The 14,710-nt window shown below is 51.2% G+C and overlaps 1 protein-coding gene across 6 annotated transcripts in view; it reads left to right on the plus strand.

The window, feature by feature from the left end:
• Positions 1–14,710, plus strand: part of MTMR1 (myotubularin related protein 1) — a 58,579-nt gene that overhangs the window by 38,458 nt on the left and 5,411 nt on the right. For all 6 annotated transcript variants that reach the window (XM_045995255.1, XM_045995257.1, XM_045995260.1 and 3 more), the window contains 3 exons: positions 4,679–4,771; positions 9,480–9,593; positions 13,556–13,732. In XM_045995255.1, coding sequence (XP_045851211.1) covers positions 4,679–4,771; positions 9,480–9,593; positions 13,556–13,732 — 384 coding nt within the window. The remainder of the gene's footprint in view (positions 1–4,678; positions 4,772–9,479; positions 9,594–13,555; positions 13,733–14,710) is intronic.

Here is a 14,710-nt window from a genome sequence, read left to right on the forward strand (position 1 = left end):
AGAATTCCGTGGACCTCAGCACGGTATGCTTTTGGTAGGGCACTCTTTTTTTTTTTCAAAATTTTTTTAGTGTAGATATCCTTCTTTTTTAAATACATAAGGTAAAATTCATATAACGGAATTAACCATCTTAAGACATACAGTTTGGTGACATTTAGTGCATTCGCGGGGTTGTGCCAGCACCAGTTCTGTCTAGTTCCAGAACATTTCTTCACCCCCCGAAAGGAAACCCTGTACCCATCAAGTAGCCCTTCCTCCTCTCCCCCTCCTCCAGCCCCAGACAGTCACTAACCTGCTTTCTGTCTTTCTCGAGTTGCCCGTTCTAGGCGCCTCCTGTAAATGGAATCATAACATTTGTCTTTCTGTGACTGGCTTATTTCTCGAAACATGTTTTTAAGGTTTATCCATTACATAGCATAGATAAAAACTTAGTTCCTTTTCATACCTGACCAGTATTCCCTTTGCTTATCCATTCCTGTTGGTGGACACTTGGATTATTCCCACCAGTTGGCTCTTGTGACTAGCGCTGCTGCGAACGCTGGCATACCAGTTTTTGTCACGCGGACTACCACAAACCGAGGAGCTTAGCCAGTAACAATGTATAGTCTCCCAGTTCTGGAGCCTGGATGTCCAAGATCCAGGTGCTGGCAGGGTTGGTCTGTCCTGAACTGCATCTTCTTGGCTCGTGCGTGGCCGCCTTCTCACCCTGTGCTTACACGGCCTTTCCTCCGGGTGCACCTCGCTGGTGCCCCTCGCGTTCGAATTTCTTCTCCTTACAAGACACCGGTCAGGCTGGAGTAGGGCCAGCCTCCCATCTTCCTTCCAGTCACCTCCCATGGACCCCGTCTCCAAAAAAAAGTCCCATTCCAAGGCCCTGGGGGTCAGGGCTCCAGCGTAGGGAATGGGGCAGTACACAGTTCAGCTTGCGACGGCCGCTTTCACACTGGGGACACCCCTACAAGTGGGACCGCTGGGTCACCTGGTGGCCATTCTTGGGTCACCCTTTGTGTTTGGTCTGAGTGGCTGTTCGTTCCTGGTCTTTCCCAGTCACTGAGCCACTGGGGCTTCGTCTTAACTGTGCGCGGCACTGGAATATGCCTGAAGCCTCATTCAGACCTGCTCAGAGCAGCAGGACGGGCCGTGGGTGTGGAGCTGCCTCCGTGGCTCCCGCCATGGGGGTCCCGAGTACATCGGCCGAGAGGAGAGGGAAAAGCAGTTCTGCAGCCCGTGAGCCACATGCCCTTCAGGGGCCATTGTCCGAGCCGCCCCTGCACCGCGCCCCATTCCCTCTCTGCACCTCGATGTCCTTCTCGGAGGTGGAGCGTTGTGCAGCGGAGGTGAGTCTGTCCGTGTCAGCGCTGGCGCCTGGACCCTGAGGGAAGGCTAGGCTCAGTGAGGAGGGGGTGAGAGGGCGGTTCCCCCAGTGTCTGTCTCCGGTCACCTCTGAAGGCTCCAGACCATTCCCTTCCGCCTCTTCCCACACTGTGTCCTGGGAGAGATGGGTGGGCAGGGACTCTTGAGATGAGCGGTGCTCAGGGTCATCTGCTGAGACGCCAGCGGCAGCCACGCACAGCACGCATCGGGGGTGCGCACACGCTCTGCTCCCGCCCCCTGTGCGGCTCCGGGCTTCCTTACAGTTGTAAGCTCCCCAGATTCATCACGTGCAGTTCACCGAGCATGCTGTCACACGTGTCATCTCGTCCAACCCTAGGAGGCCCCGAAGCAGCTGCTGTCTCTGGCACGTGGGGAAACTGAGATTCAGCAGTCTGAGTTATCTGACCAAGGTCGCCCGGCTGTGGAGGGCGGAGCCGCCTCCTTGCTGCCTCCTTATGCTCTACCCTCCCTTGAGTTTCTGTCAGTGAGCCATCGAAGCTCCTCCCTGAGGCCAGCTCCTCTCCTTGCCGCCCCATTCCATCATCCTGCCTCTGGCCCGCCTCCATCCCCCCTCTCGCCTAGATGGGTCCCACCGGCATAGAAACGTGCCGTTCTTTATCCCACTCTGGAAACCTGCTTTCCCTTGACTCTGCTTCCCCTCCAGCTGTCGGTCACTGCAGAGATCTGCCCCCTTCACGACAGAGCTGCCCTGTGCTCACTTGGGCCAGGCTTCCTCCTCCCGACACCCACCCCGGCCGGAAACTGCACATCCCAGCCACCAGTCTCTGCCCCTTTGCCAAGCCCTTCTCTTATTTGGCCTGAGCACTTGATGCTGTTGCTTCTTCCCTATTTCTGGAAACTTTCTTCCCTTGGCTTCTAGGTCTGCACAGCCTTTTGAATTTCCTCCTGTCTTCTAGTCCTCCCTCTCTCCCCGACCTCTTAGTGCTGGGGTGCCCCAGGGCTCAGTCTGCAGACTGCTCCTCTTCTCTGTGCTTAACACCCTAGTGATCTCCGCTGGTCCCACGTCTTTAAATATGTTCAAATCTGTCTCAACGCCACTGATGCCCCCTTCATTCTGGCCTGCCCATCTCCCTTGGGGCTGTGATGGCAGCCTCCTAACTAGTTTCTCTGTCACCTTTCCCTTTCCAATCCATCGTCCTCACTGCCACCAGACGGAGCATTCCAAGAAGCAGATCTCATGCTGTGTGGAACCCTCCGAGCCTTCCCGTGGCCCATGCGGTTGTGGGCAAACTCCTCAACTCAACATTTGAGGCCCTGGGTCATCTGGCCTAGTCCACCTTTCCAGCTGTGTCTCGCCTCCCTCCCCTTGCCTCATGCCCAGCTGCCACTGGTGCTGTTGGTGTCTCCCACAACGTTCCCCCTGCTTCTACTACAGGGCACCCCTGGCCAGCCAGGAAGCAAGTATCTCCCTCTGTCCGTGAAGCTTTATCTGAAATGAGACCTCCTCCGTGACTGTGACTCGCGGGGTTTGCCTTCTCTGTTCCCTCTGCCCCATCCAAGGTTGGCCTTTTGTTCCTTTGTGGCCCTGCCATACCCATTCCAGACTTGGAAGCCCTGGGCACGTTTCAGTGCCTTTGTTGTTTCCAGGTCTTTCTCCCACGACTACACTGCAAGTGAATTATTTGTTCAGCACGGGGACTGTGTCTCGTTTGTCTCGGTACCTCAGGTGTGTAACCAAGAGTATGGCCTCTGTGGGACAGCACCACATGTCCCCAAACTCCCAAGGGCCAGGCAAGATGCCTTGTGTACACCAGAGGAATTCAGTGAGCGGCTGTTAAAAGAATGAATCTTAAATTGCGAGCGGCCATGCAAAACCATTCCCAAGGTGCCTTAAACACTGAAAAGCAGGTTCTGCAGATTATTTTGTAAAGGGGAAGTGCAGAGATAAGGCCACTTCTGCAGCCGCTGTGGAAAACAGTACGGCAGTTCCTCAATTAAAAATAGAGCTGCCCTGTGACCCGGCAATTCTGCTTCTGGGGATACACCCAAAAGAAGTGAAAACAGACTCGGATACTTGCACACCCACGCGTACAAGCAGTGTGGCTCACAGGAGCCCAGAGGTAGGAGCAGCCCCAGTGTCCGTCGACAGATGAACGCATACACAGAACGTGGTCTGTCCAGACAGTGGACGTGGCACTCAGCTCAGAGAAGGAGGGAATTTCTGACACAATCTACAATCCAGATGAACCTTCAGGACCTTCTGCTGAGTGAAAGAAGCCAGTCACAAGAGGACAGATACTGTAGGAGTCCACTTACAAGAGGGACCAAGAGCAGTCACATGCGCAGGGACAGAAAGTCACTGGTGGTGGCAGGGTGGGGAGACGTGGAGTTAACGGGAAGTTTCAGACTGGAAAGAAGGACGGTGGGGTCGGCTCCCAGCACTGACCGTACTTGATCCCGCTGAGCTGTGTCCACAAACTGGTTAAGGTGGCCCATTTGCTGGTCTGTATGTTTCACCACAGTGGAAAACCAGTAAGACCCAACTACTGTAACTGTGAGGCCTGGATTTCTGCGTTTCTGTGTCTCTCCTGCTGGCAGTTTCCTAGACCCAGTACTTCTAGCACTTTCTATGTGGTAGTTGCATTATATCTTTGGGATGTTTCTCGTCCCTTTCCTTCATCACCAGAGTATTTGAGCCTTCTCTTCGAATGCTCCCTCTCGAACTGTTTTTTAACTTGACATTTCCAATGTTTTGCCCTGTTTGTTTTTGAAGTTCTTTTATCAGGAATCCATGGGTCGCTCTACAACACTGAAAGGTGGGAAACGCACTGGTGGGTATCAAGTATGTCTCAGAACTGGGCTGCCTTGAGCAAGGACTCCCCCTTACCATTTCAAGTGTGGGGTTTGGGGGGCTCTCCGAGTCCTATAGAATTGGTTAAAATGTATAGATTATTATTTGATTCTGACTTCCTGACATTTTGGAAAAGTGGGAAGACCTGTTTTTCCACATGTGGAGGAAATAAATGGCCATCGTGATGTGCTTTCTGAGCCGCTAGTCGGTAGTCCCACGTTGACACTGTGCACTTGGCACCGTGGCCTGGCCTGACCCTAGCATTGGGACTGAAACGTTTACTGGTCACTTGCTTATAACTTCTTGATCTCCACTATTTTAAAGTGAAATTATAAAAGTCAACACGTAACAGTATAGTACACTGAACTTGTGTTTCCTGTTAGGTCTTGGGACATACAGGTGATACCTAATGCTTGCCACTAGGCAATTTTAAGTGACTTTTGAGAGGACTGTGGCATGCGTTCACATGCTTAACCTCTCGTTTGTTCTCAGAGAGTGGGCCACGGTGATGACAACCACGCGGACGCTGACCGGTCCCCTATATTCCTTCAGTTCATTGATTGTGTTTGGCAAATGACAAGACAGGTAGGAAATTTCAAGTATATTTCTGACTTAAAATTGAAGATTAGATAAATATTCATGTTCGTTCAAAATGAACACGTGTATGTGTGTAAAAATAGGACCCCTTCTGTTATTTAACTCGGTTTGATTCTAATTCACTTGGAAGTATAAGCAGAAAATTCGAGACTATCATTTCTCACCAAAAGTTCCTGTTCTTGTGCAAATGCTTTTGTCAGTCTTCAGTCCACCGGCTCCGTCGACCAAGGCCTTGCTTCTGCCATTCTGCTGCTCGTGCTCCCTTCCTGTCTGGGTGAGGAGGCGCAGTCCCCTGCTGAGCGGGCCAAGTGTTTGAGACAGGGATGTGCCGGAACTGACAGCAGGGGAGGGGACGCCGGCCCTGGGGACCCAGGAGTCCGCACGCCTGGCCTGGGCCCCCACGGCCCCGCGGCAGTGCCGCCGAGGGCAGGGAATGTCCGGGAAGCAGAGGTAGGTAGGAAGTTACTGGTGCTTAGTTTCCAAACCCCAGTGCACAGGGCCCCAGTATGCAAGGTGGCCACGCGGGGATCCCCCTTCCCTAAGTGGGTTGGGCCCCAACGGCTTCAGTTTAAAGCAGGCCCTGAGGCCTATGCTATTTATTCCCTGGTCTCTAACACCTGAGGCCAAGTTGGGGGTCTTATCCTCAGGATAGGAGATCAAGCCGGAGTGCCAGAGAGAGCGACAGGGACAGAGTGGCATACAGAGAGGTAGGATGAAGAGAGTGAGACAGAGAGACACACAGAGACACAGAGAGAGATAGACACATAGAGACCGAGACGGAGAGAATAGAAAACAGGTAGTGTCCCCAGAGCCTGCACAGGGAGAGAGTCAGAGGGTGGAGAGCCATGGCCTGGGTGCTCTCCTTCCTATTGGCCCGGAGGTGTGGCCTTGGCTGCCTTAGTCATGGGAAGAGGACCGGCTGGAAAGACTGCCGGCGACCTCTAGTGACTCCGTCAGCAGCCATGGCACGACAGCCTCCTGACCACATTCTTACCACCACCCCAGGACCTTTTCAAGGGATCGCTGCTTTCTAAGCCCGGGAAGGCGGATGTACCACTATCTGTGAAATCCCTCACTGTGCACCACTCTTAGTGGTGGGGGGCAGCAGTGGGCAGGAGAGAGGCTGAGCCCGCTGTGGTGCACTGCTGCCCCGCTGCCTCTCGGCCCAGACCCCTTCCAGCAGCAATTGCTCAGGAGCCATCTGGGGGGACCCCCGCCTCACCGTGTCCCTGTGGACACACTGTCAGTGCCTGGAAACATGCTTGGGCCCCCTTCTTTGCACACCCTTCCTCCTGTAGGCCGAGGGAGAAGCCTGGATGTATGCCATTCTGGAACATTCCCCATGTGCGTTCTGAGGTGCCAGTGAGGCGGAAGACCAGCCTCCAGACGACAGCCTCCATCCTGCTGCAGTCCCGGGGCCGGTAGCCTCCACTTCCCCTGGGCACGCAGAGATGAAGATTCTCAGGCCTGCCAGAGCCGCTGACCCTGGATGCGGGGGCGTTACTAAACGCAGTCCGATTCGTGAGTCTGCACGCCTCACGGATCTCCGCACCAAGGATCTAGAGAGAGCAGGCGTGCTTTCAGAAATAAGACAAAAAGGAGGGGGCGTGAGTTCTGATCAGCTAGCGGAGACCTCCCAGAGTCCTTGGGACTTAGACCTTTCTCTGACTTTTAGGCCCAGCTTCCCCAGACTGATGGGGCTCTCGTGTTTTCCAGGCACCAGGTCACATGTGATTCAGAGCAGCCAGTTGGAGGGCTGGTGGGGGTGTGGGGCGTTTCAGAGGAGGGCACCGGTGGGATGAGTGACAGATGGCAGTGAACACACACTCAGAAAGCACGGAGGCTGGCCAGGGGTCTTACTGTTATGTAGCCCCGTGAACTTCTTGCTGTTTGTATTAACTGAGCCAATAACAAAATTAAATGATGGTTACATTCAGGTTAAAACAGAAAAGTATAAAATATATTTTAGAAAAATTGTGTAACAAGGTTGAACACACACAAAAAAATGCTGCTTCTGAGGGGATAAGCACTACTTTTGTTGATGTGAAGTAGCTTCTTCCTCCCAAATGCCAAGTGCATGCGTGCGTGCGTGTAGTATCCACAAACTGCCTTCCATTCCCCTACTGTTTTGTCCCTATTTTCATGTTTAATCTAGATCATTTTTGTGCTGCTTATTGGATTTTAAGGGAAAAAAAGACAAGGGGTTTAGATTAGATTTCAGATGCCTCTCAGCTCCCGTCCATGAAATGTGTATAATTAACGTCTCTTAAAACAACATGGTTAATGCAATAGAAGCAAAAAGAGCACTGCTCAGTCTATCAGTTAAGTGACAAGTGGATGCGACATGTAGCTTGTTAGGAAAGATGCATTAATGTAATGAGATTAATTTATTTGGAGGTTGCCTACTGCTAAATCAAGTAAGCTAAATCCACATTAAATCGTTCGAAATCTCAGGATAACATGAACTAGGCTGTGTGCACAAATTGATAGACAAGGATCTGAGGGAAAGGAATTGAGCAGCTCTTTAGAAAAGAGTCTCAAACATTCTACAATAACCATAGTTTAATAGACTCTGCCCTTTTGAGTAGGTTTAATAGTGGTTCATATTTTTGTTCCTCAAGACTTGCAGAATTTCATTGTGGATTTCTAGAGTTTTTGAGCCCATACTTTTTAGGTAGATGGTATAGTTTCCAGGAGAAGAGGCCAAAAGAAATTGCGAATCACAAGACTTAATCTTCATTTGTATTACTCTAGCTGTTGCTGCTTCCTCCAATGAAACATTTCCCGGGCTGAGCGTGAGGCCGCAACACCATTTGAAAGGGACCAGCAGGCCTGGCGAGCGTCCATAGGTGCAGCCCTTGTGTCCTGGTTCCGGGGTTGCTGACAGGCAGAGGCCGAGCCCCGCCTGACCTATACCTACCGGCGCTGGGACCCACTTGGCCAGAATAAGGCTTAGAGTCAGGGCTGCTAGAACATGCCCAGCCAATCTCCCACGAGCAGGCAGTCTCAGAGTTAGCAGTAAAGACTCATTTGACTTCAGAAATGTGTCCATAGAAGCTTTGCTGTCCTGTTAGTAAATGTGTAATTTAAATGAAAATAAAGTCTAGATCTTTCATTTCTAGCCTTGATTTGCTAAAGCTTCAGTGTACATAAATGTTATATATTTGCTTAACATTCATAAATTTTGTGTTGCCAATAATTTCTTAACTAGAGTGTAACTAAACTGCATAGAAAAATGCTGGGAAAAGTAGACATGATGTGCTTGGCCGTTTAAAGGATAACCATTTGCAATGTGAGGCCACTGGTGGATTTGCAAATTCAAGGCCCTGAGAAAGGATTCATCAGTAGCTATCTTCAGCATTTCAGCCAGATTTAGTTGATGTAGCTCACCTAAGAACCCCCAGCACGGCTAGTGTCCAGAGGTTTCTGAAGAAGGGGCATTCTGAGGGGGCTCCGCGGAAGAGAGTTGTGTTTCTGCGGAACAGTCCGTAAGACGGAGAGAGAGGCCCACCTGCATCCAGGGCAGCCAAGCAGAAGTCTGCACGGCGGCTAATGTAATGAGCGGCCGGGGAGGAAGAGAGTGATTGCAGGGGGAGTTTGGACGGTCCTGGATGGACCGTTTTTTTTTTCTCTTTGGGAAGCTTGTCCCTAGCCTGGGAAAGTAATACGGCCATCGGTGACCGTGGTTGTCTCTCTAGAGGTGACAGGATGAGTCATGAGAGTGTGCAAACAGCACTCTGGGGACCAGTTTCATACTTTAAAGAAAACAGACTTAAAGCTCTGCTGGGTGGTTCCAGTGGCCTTTGCCACCTTTGGTACTTCACTGGGGCACTGGCACGTGGGAGGCGCCCCACCGTCGCCTGCCCAAGGGCTTCGTTGCCATCATTAATCATTATTATCGTTTCCAGACCATCTCCTCACGGCTACTAAATACCAGGTACTGGCTAGAACCTCCCGGCAATGGTAAAGTCCTTATTGGAATTCTGCAAAAAAACCCATTGAGAATTACCTAAACCAGTAATTGAGATGATTATGTGATTTTTCTTATGCTGTTAATGTGGTAAATTACAGTAATTACTATTTTTTAATGTTGATCTTCCAATGTTAAGCCAGCCTTGCATTCCTGAGCTAAACCCCACCGGATCATGTTGTGTTACCCTTTGTATATATCGCCAGCGTCAATTTGTTCAGACGTTGGTAAGGATTTGGGGGTCTATGTTCGTGCAGTTGTCTCTGTGGGAAGGTTTTTAATCACGAGTTTTTTACTGGATAATAAGATTTCCATTCTTTCTTGAATCTCTTTTGGTACCTGCTGTGCCTGGGAACCCCTCTCCCTTCTTGGACGCCAAATGTAGCCCCAGGCAGAAAGCTGGGACCATAGTCGGACTGGCTTTGTCTGTTTCCCTTCTGGGCGGGCCGACACAGTCCCGTGCGGCCTGTTGCCGGTGTGTGCAAACAGCGGCTCCGTGCGCTTGGTCCTGCTCTCTCCTTGCTTCTGGCAGAAGGGCGGCTGCAGGTGTTCTAGCGCCGGCTCCATAGGCCTGGACCGGAAGCTGTAGGAATTGAAATCCGACATGGCTTAGTCTTCCTTTTAACCTTCAACTGTATTCCAAATTGTACTTTAGCTTTCACCAAAAATTCCTACCACTGTGTTGTAGAAATTGAACTTTAAACCTTACTTCTCTTTCCATTTAAGTTTCCGTCGGCATTCGAGTTTAATGAGCTGTTCTTGATCACGATTTTGGACCATCTATATAGCTGTCTCTTCGGGACTTTTTTGTGCAACTGTGAACAGCAGCGGTTCAAAGAGGTAAGTGCATGCCATCCTGTCTGTTGCTGCTCATGGCTCAGGGGCCTTTCCCGTTCAGTGCCGCTGTGGAAGGGGGGGTACTGGGTGGAGAGGGGACCTGGGTCTGGCCCTGCTGCCGTCTGTAAATGGGGGGGTCGCATGAGATGCCCCAGCACAGTGTCTGATCTTCCATGTGGTCGGACACAGGCCCCTTCCTTTATGGGGGCTGGGAAGCAAGCCTACAGCTGTCTGAGGACTCTGAGGTTTTGTACGGTCAGTTCTAGCCCTTGAACCCCTAAACCCCAAGTTCGTGTACTTTCTACTACACTGACTCCAAAATGATGTGATTCTGCTCTTCATTCTCCGTTCCATTAGGGTGACAGGTATGCAGAGGCCTAGGAGGGTTGAAGTCTGTAGGTGACCCCGGAACTTCTGCTAGGTAGCAGACTTCCTTTTCCGTCCGGCCAAGCTTCTCAGAGTTCTATTTCCCCTCTTTCCTCCTAAGTTGTTGTTTTTTTAAAATTTAAAGATTTATCTATTTATTTGAGAGTGAGCACGAGAGCACGAGCTCGAGGGGCAGTGGGAGAGGGAGAGAGAACCCCAAGCAGATTCTGCACCGAGAGCAGAGCCCGAAGGCAGGCTTGATCCCACGACCTGACCCGAAACCAGTTACTGGTGCTCAGCTGACTGCGTCACCCAGGTGCCCCTTTCCTCCTCATTTTGACATAAATGAAAGAAATGATCATGAGGAGGCATTCGGAAAAGGCAGCTTAGCCTGTCTTCTGGTTAACAGAAAAGGACCACCACCTGTAGACGAATAAACACATCACATTATCGAATTTTGGAGAAAATAGTCGGTCGCCAGCACCCACCCCCCTCTACAGCCTCCCCACAGCTGTCGCCCCCTCGTTCCATGTCCACACCCCACTCAGTCTCCTCCCTTTAGCCCTTCTGTCACCCGGGAGCCTGCCTGGACCCAGTTCGGTCTTCCTCCTGCCCCAGACTCTGTTCTCTCTCGGTCACTGTCTGTCCCATCTTGGAGTCTAATTACCATTGTGCTGCTGCTCCCCTGCTCCCCTGCATCTCCCTAGAGGGCAGCTTTGCCCCTCAAGATGCCTTAGCATTTGCTTCCTCCCTCCCCCAGCTGCCACAGCTGCTCCCCACAAGAGATTCTTAAGGAAAAAAAAAGACTGTATTTACTTATGAGAGAGAGAGAGAGGAAGGAGAAAGCAGGAGAGGGACAGGCAGACTCTGCCTTGAGGGTTGAGCCTGATGTGGGGCTTGATCCCGTAACCCCAAAATCATGACCTCAGCTGGAATCAAGGGTCCGACTTTCAATCAACCGACTGAGCCACCCAGGCTCCCTGAAGAGAGTCTTTCTTAATCTGGCCACTTGTCACCGCCCCACAGCCTAGTTCATGGTAGACTAAGGCAGCTGCCTGGAAGTGAACTTCGCTTCCTCCATTTCTGACCTCCAGCAACCTGTGGCTTCCACTGTGGGCAGGATAAGTTCCATATTCCTACTGGCCCAGGTGATAGGGCCCTGTTAACCTCTTGAAAAAAAGTTACAAAGTTTTAGAGTGAATTTTATGGTATATGACTCATATTTCAAGCTATTTTTTGAAATTCAACAGAATGAAGTTCACATGTAGAATTTAAACCCTGATGGTCTTTTTTTTTTGACAAAGTATATTTTAAAAAATCAGCTCTCTTGAGCTACGACTTACATACAATTCATAGTTGAGTGGTTTTCGGTGTATTCAGAGCGTGCAGCCACCACCACCTCAGTTCGTAAACCCCTTAGACTTTCCATCACCCCAAAGAGAGAGCCCGGCCCCATGAGCGGTCACTCCCCGTTCCTCACTCCCCCTGTCCCCGGCAGCCGCGATCTGCCTTCAGTCCATGCGGATTCGCCAATAGCGGACACCCAATGCGAGTGGAAGCGAACATTTGTCCTCCGTGAGTGGCGTCCTATCGTCCAGGTCCGTGCGTTGGCAGTGTCCGAACTCTGTGCCTTTCTTCTGGCCGAGCAACATTCCACGCTAGGGAGAGGCCACGAGCTGCGGCTGCAGTCGGCCCTGGCGGACTTCGCGGCTGTTGCCGCTCTGGGCTCTGGCAAGCGCGCTACCACGTTGTGGACATTTGAACGTGCGGATTTCCTGTGGACACGCGCTGCCCTTTCCCCAGGTCGGAACTGGAAGTGCAATTGCCGAGCCACAAGGGAACTGTGTGTTTAACCTTTTGAAGAACCGCAGACTGTTCTTCCAGAGTCAGTATCTTACCAGCACGGCCAAAGGGGCCTGTTTTCTTCACTTCTTCGCAGACACTTGTGTATTTTTTTATTCTAGCCATCCCCGTGGTACCTCATTGTGGGTTCTGGGGTACATTCCCTGGCAGGTGAAGGCAGTGCGAGCACGTTTCTGCATGCATCTTGGCCTTCCGCATAGCTCCTGTGGACAATTGTTCGTTTGGACCCCCGCCCGTTTGCAGTTGGGCTGCCTTCATCACTGAGTCGTAAGACTTCCTCAGAACTCGGGATATATGCGAGTCCCTTATCAGATACATGATTTTCAAAAATTGTCACCCAATGCACTCTGTGCATTGTCTCTTCACTTTTTTTGATGGTCTCATTTAAAAGACACAAGTCTTTAATTTTCCTGAAGCCCAATTTGTCTGTTTCCTTTCATTTCCTGTGCTTTTGGGGTCCTATCCAGGAAGCCATTACCCAGCCTGAGGTTGTGAAGAGTTGAGCCTGTATTTTCTTCTGAGTGTTATAGTTTCAGCCCTTCCATTGAGCCTGTGACCCGTGTTTCAGTTCTTTTTGCGTATGGTACAGGTCCAAATTCATTCTTTTGCCTGTGGCTAACCGGTCATCCCAGCCATTTGTTGAGAAGACTCCCGCCCCCAAACCGAAGGCTCTCGGTGCCCAGCTTGGAAATTGGGGGGCTGCCTAGGTGAGGGCTTGTTTCTGTATCATCTTCCCACTGTTGATGCGCATGTCTTTCCCTCCCGGGCCGGCACCGCCTGTGTTGATGACTGTGGCTCTTCAGAGCCCCTTGAATTCTCGCTGCTATTTCTCTTAGAAATACAGAGTATAAAGTAGGAAAAGGTCCTGATGGAATTCTCTGTGTCTAGCTTGTGGGAGTCAGCCGCCTTTACGGTTTTCTTTTCTTTTTTTTTTTTTTAAAGATTTTATTTATTTACTTGACAGAGAGAGATCACAAGCAGACAGAGAGGCAGGCAGAGAGAGAGAGAGAGAGAAGCAGGCTCACTGCTGAGCAGAGAGCCCGATGCGGGACTCGATCCCAGGACCCTGAGATCATGACCTGAGCCGAAGGCAGTGGCTTAACCCACTGAGCCACCCAGGCGCCCCCGGTTTTCTAATTTTGACTTTGTCACTGTGCTTGGTCCGTGTCTAACACCAACCCGTCCTGCCCAGCCTGTGGGTTCTGGTGTCCCACTCACGGGAGCGGCGCGTGTAGTCCCGCATTTCTCAAGCGGGTGTGAGGAGGCCTCGAGGCAGGCACGTGCTTCTCGGTGGGAGGCTTCACCCGCCTGCTGCCCCGGAGTGTTTTCCAGATAGCCATGATTTTCCGGGGAAAGCAGTCTTATCTGTGAATTCTACCCCAGTCACAAAAGCAAAACTGCAAACTGGAAATAAAGACTGTGTTTGTTATGGACGGGCCCCATCATCCCATGCTTGTTAGAAAGTTCTCATCTTGCCTTTACACAGATATGGCCGCCAGATGTCACCTAACTCAGCAATGCATTTTTCCAGGACAGGAACCAGTGTATGTTTCCCTGCTGTTCCCGACATGAGGCGATGCCCAAACGTAAGGGATGGGGGTGGGGCTCAGCAAATGTTCTATAACGTCCAGCCTTTGAAGTCCTTTATCCAAGGCCTTTTCTCTCCATAATACAGATTCTCAAGGATCTGAAAAAAAGTTGAATTTATTTAAATGTATTCCTTTTTTGTTTTTCAGGATGTATATACGAAGACTATATCTTTATGGTCCTATGTCAATAGCCAGCTTGAAGAATTTTCTAATCCTTTCTTTGTGAATTATGAAAACCACGTCTTGTATCCTGTTGCTAGTCTGAGTCACTTGGAACTATGGGTGAATTACTATGTGCGCTGGAACCCACGAATGCGGCCTCAGGTAGCTTTTTGTTCTTTGCAAAAGCATATCTTTCTAAGCAGAGATGCTGGTGTAGAAATGCCTGTGTGCTGGGTATTAGCGTACGCTCCTTCTGCCCTCCCCTCTCGGGTTTTAATCCTGTGCATTCATGTTCTAGCACCTTCTTTTCACACACCAACCCTGAAGCTGTTCCATAGGTTAAAAATCTTGGCACTTCAGCTCAGGTCATGATCTCAGGGTCCTGGGATCGAGCCCCGTATCGGGCTCTCTGCTTGGCAGGGAGCCTGCTTCCTCCCCTCTCTGGCTGCTGCTCTGCCTACTTGTGATCTCTCTCTCTCTCTCTCTCTCTCTCTGTAAAAAAAAAAAAAAAAAAAAAAAAATCTTGGCACTTCTGTCTTCTGCTAAAGGCAGTGGCATCGGCTACTGCGTTCCACCCTTGGGCTTTCCAGGGACTCGGTGCATTTGCAGACTCCGATAGGCAGAGGGCACGTGCTGAAGGGGTAGAGTCTCCCCATCCCCAGCATGCTTGTCCGCCGTCCCGTCCTTCCGAGACGGAAGATCTCCGAACAGTGGCCGGCAGGACCCCGCGGCCGGGCCATGCTCGGCTGTGGTGCGCCGGCGCCACAGGCTCTGGCTCCCTGGGCGCGTCCCTGAGCAGGGCTGCCGATAGAGGCGCCACCCGTGGCCAGGGGACTCTCAGCCGAGGTTCTTTCTTTCTTTTTTTTAAAGATTTTATTTATTTATTTGACAGACAGAGATCACAAGTAGGCAGAGAGGCAGGTAGAGAGAGAGAGAGAGAGGAGGAAGCAGGCTCCCCGCTGAGCAGAGAGCAGGATGTAAGGCTCGATCCCAGGACCCTGAGATCATGACCGGAGCCGAAGGCAGAGGCTTTAACCCACTGAGCCACCCAGGCGCCCCTGCCGAGGTTCTTTCTAAGTCCGACGTCTGTGGGGTCTCGCGGCCGGGCCTTGTCCGCTGTCGTCGCTGGTCTCGGGCCTG

The sequence above is a fragment of the Meles meles genome, chromosome X (assembly GCF_922984935.1).
Source record: "Meles meles chromosome X, mMelMel3.1 paternal haplotype, whole genome shotgun sequence".
In the NCBI taxonomy this organism is placed as follows: domain Eukaryota; kingdom Metazoa; phylum Chordata; class Mammalia; order Carnivora; family Mustelidae; genus Meles; species Meles meles.